Source organism: Penaeus monodon, chromosome 42, assembly GCF_015228065.2.
Source record: "Penaeus monodon isolate SGIC_2016 chromosome 42, NSTDA_Pmon_1, whole genome shotgun sequence".
NCBI lineage: Eukaryota > Metazoa > Arthropoda > Malacostraca > Decapoda > Penaeidae > Penaeus > Penaeus monodon.
In genome coordinates this window covers 3,454,076-3,464,745 of record NC_051427.1, presented here as the reverse complement: position 1 = coordinate 3,464,745, position 10,670 = coordinate 3,454,076, and the positions used below count along the sequence as shown (strand labels likewise).

At 40.5% G+C, this 10,670-nt stretch overlaps 1 protein-coding gene across 3 annotated transcripts in view; it reads right to left on the bottom strand.

Annotated features, from left to right (window-relative positions):
• Positions 1-438: 438 nt before the first annotated feature.
• Positions 439-10,670, bottom strand: part of LOC119599297 (caspase-1-like) — a 13,770-nt gene continuing 3,538 nt past the window's right edge. For all 3 annotated transcript variants that reach the window (XM_037949033.1, XM_037949035.1, XM_037949034.1), the window contains exons 2-8: positions 7,992-8,120; positions 7,509-7,647; positions 7,238-7,358; positions 5,475-5,653; positions 4,368-4,503; positions 3,902-4,054; positions 439-3,370 (exon numbers count right to left, since the gene is read on the bottom strand). In XM_037949033.1, the coding sequence (XP_037804961.1) occupies positions 3,285-3,370; positions 3,902-4,054; positions 4,368-4,503; positions 5,475-5,653; positions 7,238-7,358; positions 7,509-7,647; positions 7,992-8,120 (943 nt within the window). In that variant the 3' untranslated portion in view covers positions 439-3,284. The remainder of the gene's footprint in view (positions 3,371-3,901; positions 4,055-4,367; positions 4,504-5,474; positions 5,654-7,237; positions 7,359-7,508; positions 7,648-7,991; positions 8,121-10,670) is intronic.

Genomic DNA, 10,670 nt, shown 5'->3' with positions numbered 1-10,670 from the left:
GTGTGTTTCTGTGTGTGTGTATGCATGTGTATTTGTGTGTGTGTGTCAGTGCATGTGCATGTACAGATGTGTGTATCATGCAAATACATAAATACACATAAATATGCACATGCGCATAAACAAACAAACAAACACACAGATGTCTATTTGTAATGTGTTGTCTTTAAACTATTCTTTAGGGAGATGTTCTTATCATCTTGGAAAACTGTTAGTCATTGCAGAAATGCTCTCTCTCTTCATTCAATTATCACCACTTTCAGCTTCGTCTGTAACTGACTCATGTTGACAAAATGTATTACAATCTGCACCCATGCAAAATAATGCTCTTTTTTCCATTCATCATTCACTAGTCTAAAAATGTGAAATAAGTTGTAAATTCTTGAAAAAAAAAGGATAAATCATAATAACAAGAGTGAAAAGAAAAGGAAAAACAAAAAGGAAAATCATCAAAAAATTTATTCATTTCACTTGCAAATCACTTTCTCTTTCAAACTACACTTTACACAGATCTTCTCGTCAGATACCCTGATCTTTGGAAAAATTGTATCCATTCCCAAATTACATAAATAGTAACAAAATGCTAACAGAATGATATCCAACATAAAAAAAAAAGAAAAAAAAGTGATGCCTGATGGGACAAACCTTCAGACTCCCACAACACGTGAAATAAAATTAGAGTAACTGTGGCACCGGTAGACAGCTCAGACTAGACGCAGGTCGATCAACTCTCCATCGCCATGAAGGAAAAGTCGTGATAATACTCCAATTTGAACAGCGAGAAACCGTTTCAGTTATATAACCTTATGGCAGCTCGGAAAAAGATAAGTAGAAAAAAGTCTGAAATCGCACATGTACAACATACAAGTGACAAGAATAAAATATTACATAAGAAATTTGCACAATTTTTTTTCAAATCACCGTGACTGTAGTTTAGCTTCTATGCAAGTATCTCAAAGCATAATACTAACTGAACCACTTGCTAAAAACTGAATCTCCTTTTGATCAGACTCATATGAATTTACTTCAGTTTGCAATAAGTGCCTGGCATTTTAAATTTCATACTTTAACTTTAATACATTTTTGCGAATTAACTATTGTTTTTTTTTTGTTTTTTTTTCATTATTATTATAGTGCTCTGCGGGGAAAGAAAAAAAGTAATCTTTAACCCTGGGTGGCATGTGCGCACATGTCATGGCATGCCTGGACTATATTCCGGGTAGCATGTGCATATGTGCCATGGTGCGCGGTCCCATTTCCCAGAGGTATGTACGGTTATGCTGCGCACACTATGGTGCCGACATGATCCCCCAGCAGCGGGGCAGGGCCACTATCAATACAGCCTGGGAGAGAGGGCTTTCGCATCAGGAAACCAGCCAGCGGCATTGGGTTAAGACAGCAATGGCATCTTCTAAAGGCATATTTTAAAACTTGCAGCAAATCTATAATGTCTTTGAAAGCTAAACTGAGGCTTACTTTGAAGGGAAAGGATCACACTGCAAGAAATAGGATGTGTTGAATGCAGCTGATCAACTTTGCAGAGTGGCCAAGTTCATTTTATTGTTTTTTATATTATTTTTCATCTTAGATCCATGTAATTTAATCTCTTCATTATATTTTCAACACGAACTGACATTCTTTGCATTTATAATAGCCCTTATTCAGCTTTCAACAAGTTTGCCCCAAGAATTAAATCAAAACTTGAAAAAATGATACTGCAATCATTTAAATCTGTGGGCAAAAACATTTTTTCTTCAAGGTGAATGGTAATAGATATTTTAAAATAAGAAACAAATATAAAAACAATGATAATAACTACATTTAAATATATTCAGTGCCTAGACCCCTTGAAGAAGTGCTTTAGGAACCTGAGAAATATAATGCTGGAACAAGCAAGCATTAGTTTTAGCCTTATTCCAACACTAGTGCACATTAAAAAAAGAATACTGGCAGACTGTTCTTTACTCTCCTCTCCATTTCTGGCTGAAAACAAGTCAGGTTTATTTCCAAAAGATGCAGCAGTGCAGGAATCAAATGACTTGCTCTTTACTACTGCACATATAGACACAGAAGGAGCTGTACCTGTTACAAATAGTAGGAAAATATATCCTTAAGGGTTGTATCTCCTGTATGCGAGTCGGGCAAGGACTCCTGATCCACAGAGTCCCAGCTAAAACTAAACCCCGAAAGACAATGGGCTCGGCACTTTGAACTCTCAGTTTACGAGACGAAATAACAAAACATGATCCTATGAAATCTCATAATTAGGTGGAGATTTGAGCACTGTTTTCTATATGAAATCATATCATTAATACACATGCAGGACAGACAGTTGAATCTCTTAATTACAACAAAAATCACATTTAAAAAGTCACCAATGTACAAGTGCCATCAATGAAAGACATGGTAATCATGCAAGGTTGTACTGTAAAGTTTACTGGGCAGTTTTCATGTAAGGCACCACAGTGGGCACATAATCTGTTGTGTTCTGTTCTAGGGGTACTCTATTCAATACTGTAGAAATGCCCTTATATCTACTAAAGAATGCTAAATCTCCTGCAAGCACTTACCTACTCTATCACTGTCTTATGATTTACAATCACTAGATAAACACCTAATGAAGAACTAACTGTTTGCACAACTGACAAAAATTGCACAATAAATTATAGCCAACTGTTGGGCATTGAAAGACAATAAATTTGAGCTAAGTTTGTGAATCAGTGAACTGTGTCTTAGACACACATGAATGAGCAATAAATATTCTACTGGGAATACAATAATAATTATAATTGTCAAATTGTGTTCAACTACTGAAAGCACATCATATTTTTTTATAAAATACCATAAGATTACTCAAAACATGCATTTCATTCATATACAGTAAATGCATGCGTGAGCTATTCCTTCTTTTAAACCCTACAACAGCTGAGGCAGATGCTCCTGTGGCGTGCAAAGAAGGAGGAATGTTCAGATCTTTTTCCATTCTCTGAAGCAGTCAGTTGTGCCTGGTCTGTTGAGCTCCCTTCACGCCGGCCAAACTTCCAAAGAGGCTTCTGGTTACGTTTCGATTTGCCTTCCTTTTGCTTCTCCTTCCTCAGTGAAAAAGGCCAGACTCTTTGGAGGAATCTTGGAAACATCTTAGACTTCTTCCTGGTATTGGGGGCCACAAGTGCACCTCCCAGCTCTTGTTCCTGCACCTCTTCAGCTCTGGCTATTGGGGCCTCTTCTATTACGTCCCTGAGCATAGCGTCAGACCTGCCTCCTCCTTCCCTATGCTCGGGGACCAGTCAATACTTTGGGGTAAAGTAAACCTTTCGCATAAGGGTTGAGACAATGCAGGCAGCTTGCTTTTTCCCATGCATGTGATGTTGAGCTGTAATAGGAATAAGCATTTATGCTGATCAGTCATGGCTACATAAACAGAAATTAATCATAGCAGATAATTATCAACACAAGATCTCTGGGCTTACCCTATATAGTTCAATGTCACTCCCTAACTCTGTGCTCAGAGACCATTCTAACAAACACAAACAATAAACTGGAGAGACAACAGTTTGGTTAACTATTGTTTATGCAACTGAAGTATCCTGGATTCTCTACAGTCAAGCACAACACAAAGATTGAGCATTTAGTGATATTGGTGGCAGCCTCCACACATACTGTTAAATGCTCTGAACAAAGTCTTCATCGATGTTATTAGAAGATATTCCACTACAAAGGCACTACATAAGAACAGAAATGACAGGTGGACTTTTTTAGTACAGAGAGAAGAAATCCATAAATCAGAAGGAAAACTGAGGGAAGAGAGAACAAAAAACAAGAGAAAATATCTAAAAGCAAAGAATCCTCATACGCATGTGAAACCACCAAGAGGGGCAAAGCAAAGCCAAGTATGTATCCTCACATGGGCAGTTGGACTCGAAGTTCAGAATCATGTTACGGTTCACGCTGGTCATCATGGAGAGTAAGTCGTCATGCGCACTGTCTCGGCTCAGCACCTTCACCAGTGACTGAATGAACCATGAGCCATTGGTGGTGTTGCGCCAAGAGAAGTGACCTGAGGTCAGATGAAAATTAATGTGAGTTGATTTTTTTTTTTTTTTTTTTATTCCAAAAAAATCTAAAAACATGAATATAATTATCTATCACACTAACTCTTTACATATACAATAGATATGTATATGTGAATACAAATATATTTAGTTACGGGTATGAAAAGTAAAACACTACCATGTTGTTATTATAAAAAACCCACAATGCACAAACTAGTTGGTACATTATGGGTTTTTCTAAGATCTTATGCATATGCATACATACTATAATATCTTAGGAACACAAACGCACGCACATACACATACAAACACACATACCAGGTATGGTGGACCAGCACACCAGGAAGTCGGCCGTGTTGGGGATCTTATAGGCCTGGTAGCCTGAGTCAATCTCATCCCGGGTCTTCTGCTGCACTAGGGTCGTTCCTGCATCCAGGCCCTCACCACGGCATGCCTTTGGGGGTGGGAAGGGGCAAGATGAGGAGCTGGATGGATGGATGGATGGATGGATGGAGGGAGGGAGGGAGGGAGGAGGGAGGGAGGGAGAGAGGGAGGGAGGGAGGGAGGGAGGGAGGGAGGGAGGGAGGGAGGGAGGGAGGGAGGGAGGGAGGGAGGGAGGGAGGGAGGGAGGGAGAGGAGAGAGAGAGAGAGAGAGAGAGAGAGAGAGAGAGAGAGAGAGAGAGAGAGAGAGAGAGAGAGAGAGAGAGAGAGAGAGAGAGAACTGGACAGAGACAGAGACACAAAGACAGACACACAGAAACAGAGGGAGAACACACATTTATCAGGTCTTACTCAGAAGGCTATACAACACAATAAAGGCATGCGGTGTTCTTTAGTCTTTACAAAATGATGGTGGACAGGTAATGTACATAACATACAGGGTTTTTCTTATCATAAAATTTATACTGCAATCACTTAATAATTACAAAAGGTCAAGGAGTGCAGTATGACTTTTTGAGTACATTGTTTTTTAGGTCTACGGCAAAAGGTATTAGATGCATACATAAAGAAAAACAGGGAGAGGAGGGGGAAAAAAGAGAGAGAGAGAGAGAGAGAGAGAGAGAGAGAGAGAGAGAGAGAGAGAGAGGAGAGAGAGAGAGAGAGAGAGAGAGAGAGAGAGAGAGAGGAGAGAGAGAGAGAGAGGAGAGAGAGAGAGAGAGAGAGAGAGAGAGAGAGAGAGAGAGAGAGAGAGAGAGAGAGAGAGAGAGAAGAGAGAGAAGAGAAGAAGAGAGAGAGAGAGAGAGAGAGAGAGAGAGAGAGAGAGAAAGAGATTCTTATCCTCCTCTCGCCTTTCCACAGAGCTAGCTCATGCAAATAACCTAATAAGACGGACTGCAGTCGCCCCCACCTCCCCCTACCCTATCTCCAACCCCAAGCCTTCCTCCCAGCTCCCCTCCCTTCCCAACTGCACCCCAAAGGCCTCACCTGGATGAAGAAGAGCTTCGGCTTTCCTGCGAGGGTAGGGCACTGGTCAGCTTTGAAATTCTCAAACAGGTAATCGGGATTAAAGGTGCCATCACGCCCCCAAAGAACGTCCTTCTCCCCGTGCGACATGAACACCACGACCAGCGCATCGCATTCCGAGTGGTTTACGTCGAAAGCGACTATCGGGGGCAGGAAGGAGAGGCCAAAGCAAAACAAAATGAGTAAAAAGGGTGTGGGAGGGAATGAAGCAGAGAGAGAAGAAAATAAGAAGTCTTTACAAAGTCTTGTTAGTTTTCTTTTATAAAATAGGATTTTTTAAATGATTTAATTGCTAAAATAATTCAGGGGTAAAATCTCATAGACTGGGGTATGCTCAAAGGCCACTCACTTAACAAAGCAAGAAAAATAAAACACGAAGTCTTCATTATAAAAATCCCTTCCCACCAATCTATGGAGACTTCACCTGAATCATTTTCACATCATTTCCATATTAATTCACTCTATTTTTATTTCTTTCAGAGGGAAAATAACATTCAAGGCATCTAACAACAGCTTAGTTATGACAGTACACTGCAGTATGATGATGTACTAACAGCATGCAGCAGAAATGCCAAAGGATCTATTTCAGGAGTAAAAACCCATTTTCATATATCTCTGCAACTAAACTAAAAAAAAATCAGTAGAAGTATGTGTCTGCCACTTGCTAAAAGAAAATTAGCCATCATTCAGAATTCTGCAATGAGTGCAATATTTTACACGTACATTACAACTTTAATCAAAACAATATGATTTCTTCAAACATAGCAAGAAGACAATATATATATACATATTAATGTATGAACCTATATGCATTTTTGTATGTGTGTGTGTGGGTGTGTGGGTGGGGGGGGGGGGGTTGTGTGTATGTATGTGTGTGTGTGTGTGTGTGCATGTGTGCGTGTGCGTGTGCGTGTGCGTGTGCGTGTGCGTGTGCATGTGTGTGGGAGGGAGGAGGGAGAGGGAGAGGGAGAGGGAGAGGGATAGAGGGGGGAGAGGGGAGAGAGGGAGAGGGAGAGGGGAGAGAGGGAGAGAGAGAGAGAGAGAGAGAGAGAGAGAGAGAGAGAGAGAGAGAGAGAGAGAGAGAGAGAGAGAGAGAGAGAGAGAGAGAGAGAGGAGAGAGAGAGAGAGAGAGAGAGAGAGAGAGAGCATGTGTACATGTGTCTGTGTGTCTCTACACTGTCCATTTGCCTTCTAAAACTGTGAGAAAGATATAATCAGAGGAAATCTATTACTGATATCATAGTTGACAGTTTCATGCAACTGCAAACAAGCAGAGACAATCTGGTACTTTAGGACAGGATTTGCCTAAACATACCTTTAAGTTACTTGGAGCAACTGGCCCATCTGTGTCATGTTTCCGCCGGTGCATTTAGTTAAACCAGGACAAGAAACCCCATTCATACACATCCATCGGGATAGGCCTACTCCTATGCGCGGCACCATCCAGCTAAAGAACTAAATTTTCAGAATTCTGCTCCAAGGACAATGCATAATCCACTAAAAAGGCATGCCCTGCTGGGAATCATTCATACCTGGTTTCAACTCACACAGATCAAGACTCAAAGACTCATGAATCCACACTTTTGAGATCACTGAGTCCAGTCATAGCGACAACCCTACCCTCAGACCTTCGGGAATCTAGACTCAGGGTCCCTCGAACCCACAGACCTCAAGACCCGCAGACCCTGCACTCTCAGCCTTTAACGAGCTTCTCGGATACTTACGGTCCTGGATTTTTTCCTTGACCTCATACACCCTGAGGTTGTTGTAGACAGTCACTTGGAACCCCAGGTTAGTGAAGAGTGCCTGTGCCTGGTCACGGTCGCGGTCTGTGCCATTCCTCTCCTGAGATGGGGCAAAAGTCGTCTATATACTCAAGAAATGAGTCACAATTTAAAAACAAAAATGAATACATGACAGAGATATAAGGATGAACAATGTGAGCAAGCACTAATAATATCTTCCATCTCAAAGACCTCTGCTCTCTGTTCTTACCCCAAGGCCTGTGTGCTCGTCGAAGTGGCGGTGGTTAAAGATGACGCAGTGGCCACGCTGCTTGTGGCTCATGTTGTAGCGCACGGCGTCACGGTCTACTGACATTCTCGCAAAGCCTTGAGGCATGCTGCCCACACCCCTGGGAAGTGAAGAGGAAGTAAGAAAATGCAAAATGCACTTCATCATCTGTGTAAACTGTAGGCTAAGCTAACTGAACATTTTGTTCAGGTTTCCCTAACCTAGTTGGAAAAAATAGATGAGACTGTTGATGATGACCAGACAGATGAAGATGATAATGGGGATTGGATATGGATAGAGGTTATAATAGCAGTAAAAACAATAATAATAATGATCATAATGATATTAACTGATGATGATGATGATATCATAATAATAGTAATATCATAACAATCATCATCATAACAAACGCAACATGCAGCCATCATTAACAAGAGCACCGGCCAAAATCAGCTGATCACTCACGCCTGCCCAAGACCCCCGGCATCTGTCTCATTGCTGCCGTTGTCGCCCACTTGGCCGTTGGTCCCCTTTGGATCATCGTGTTGGCTCCCTCCGTTGACTGTTTCCTCCATGGTAGCTTCTTCTTGCGGTCTGTGAAAAGGGAAAGGAAAAACACTGTAGGAAAACTGATGTGTGAGCAGTTTTTTGTACCTGCAATGTCATTAACATTCTTTGGGGACTCTCGTATGAGGGTTTGTATATTAGAAAAAAAAAAAAAATTATGAAAGTATAATTAACCATAGCAGGACAAATCCAAGCTTGCAGAGCTTCTCAAATCGTTATCAAGATTACAATGCACATAACAATTTCCGCTAGTCTGACTCGATAGCCAGACTCAGGTACAGAGAACATCACCTCTCTGGCCAGACCTTGGCGACTATCTGGCAAACATCTTTTTACTTGTATGGCACAGAGTTTAACTTATTTAGAGAAATAATATGAAATGTGATCAATGAAAATTTTCTATTTTAGCTTGATATGGCATAAGAATCTTTTTTTTCTTCTTAAATGAATAGTATTAAAATATGTAAGAAAAAAAAAATATATATATAGATATATATTTATATATATACTTATACACTTGCACAGTACATAGTGTAAACTACATGTAAAGATAATATGGAATCCACTTGATAAAAACAAACCATTAGCCCTACTATATTGATTCAGCATAATGACTGATATAGGCCTTGGAAATGCATCTGCTGAGAAAGGGCTAATAGTATCGCAAAGAGGAGGCAATGAGTCTTGATATAGTGCATGGACACTTGTGTGGGCTGGGCCTACAAGCCACACACACAGGAGAGTGGCCATTCAAGTAAGCCTAATGCCAGGATTTTGATTCATGCACAGCCCAAAACATGGGCAATCTTCTCTGTTTTTTTATGTAGAGAACCTTTGGAAGGCATCTGCACAAATACTTCCACAGAAGAACTTTGTCTTGCTTTGGGTAAATTTCCAGTTTTATCCAGCCTAAGACTTATTTTTTCTTTTCAGGCTCTCTGACACTCGTGTGTCAAATAAATACACAGAAGAGGAGTTTCTTAGATTTATTCACTCTGTCATTTGCATATATTCTTTGCCTTATAAGAGAATAGCTGGTTGATAATTAATCACTACCTTGATTTGTATCATTCTTATATTTTATATAATTTTATTCCCCAACTCTGCCACTACTTTCAATTAGATTTTATCCTCCATATGTAATAGGTTATCCTACAACCTTTGAGGGAAACTAAGCCATTTCTGCTTAAATGTATATCACACTTATGTCTATATCCTTGACTGGAAACTTTGTGATGCACATTCAGCTGGATGCGCACTTTTACTGTTTTCACTGAGCAGTTTCTTATTTGTTAAAGTGCCTGTTTACCGTGCAACATGGATTGGCTCTACCATGGATCGCTTTACAAACTGAACAACTGTGGTACACTCGCAGCTTGATCAACATCAGAAAAGCAAGTCAAACAAAAGAATAACATCAAGTTCTTTAACTGAAGGTGTCAACAAAACTTGGTCAAGAGGCACACATTTTTTAAGTCAAATTCACTGTAAGGAGCTGTTTATCTTTGATTTTGTCTTTGTCTTCTTACTTTGATTCAATTTTTAACACTCCCACCACGAAAGTAGTATCCTGAGTTTCGAATCTAGTGCGAATGTTTTGTGAGAAAAACTATATTGCCATATTTTAAAGGCACATGAATACTTGATGAAAAGTTTTCAATTAATTTTCTGAAAGTACTTTCATCAGAAGTTCCTTCAACCTTTCAAACTCTTATATTTGTTTGTAATTTTCTGGAATACCTTTGCATAACAGATCACAACAATTTTGGTATCAATGTATTCCTCTCACTCTCTACTATCCAAATATATCAAAATTATGCCACGGAGACCCACCATTAGTGACAATATTGGCCCCAATTGCAGGGGAGGGCATGAAAGGCACCAAGGACATTGCAAGGTAAAATATATCTAATATAGACAGAATCAGTCACTACATTGTCTAATACAGGGGGTTGTGCCCCCTGCGACCACCCTCCTGGGGCGCTGCCATCCCAAACCCCCCCAATGGAAGACAAAGAAGCCTCCATGTATTCTAACAGGGAAAAGCATACACCTGACACGCATGTGCACTTGACACCAAGTCTGTCCAATACTCTATCGGGCCGTGAACACATGGAGGATTCTTTGGTTTCCTGGGCAGGGGTGCAGAGGTCACAGCCCCCAGCATTAAATGATACAGTAACTGGTTCTGTGGATATTATTCATATATTTCCCTGCAATTCCCTTGGGACCTTTCATGCCCTCCCTGCTTTTGGGGCCAAGAAAGTGGGGGTCTGGGGGATTCCGCAGCATAATGTTTGTACTAGAGAGTGCGAGGAATCCATCAATCCCAGAATCATCACAATCAGTTATGCAAAGGTATTCCAGAAAATAACCTATTTGTCAAGCTGTTTACTACACCGAGATGTAAACAAATGGTTGCTAAGGTTGTAGCGAAGTTAGCTTCGACACGGACTGCGCATTTCTGGACCGACTAAAAATTTAACTGCATGTATTTCCAGTCAGGCCTAAATCTAAGCGCACAAAATCCTCTGGGTATATAATCCATGCACTGTAGTCCTTGATGGAAAAATTCTC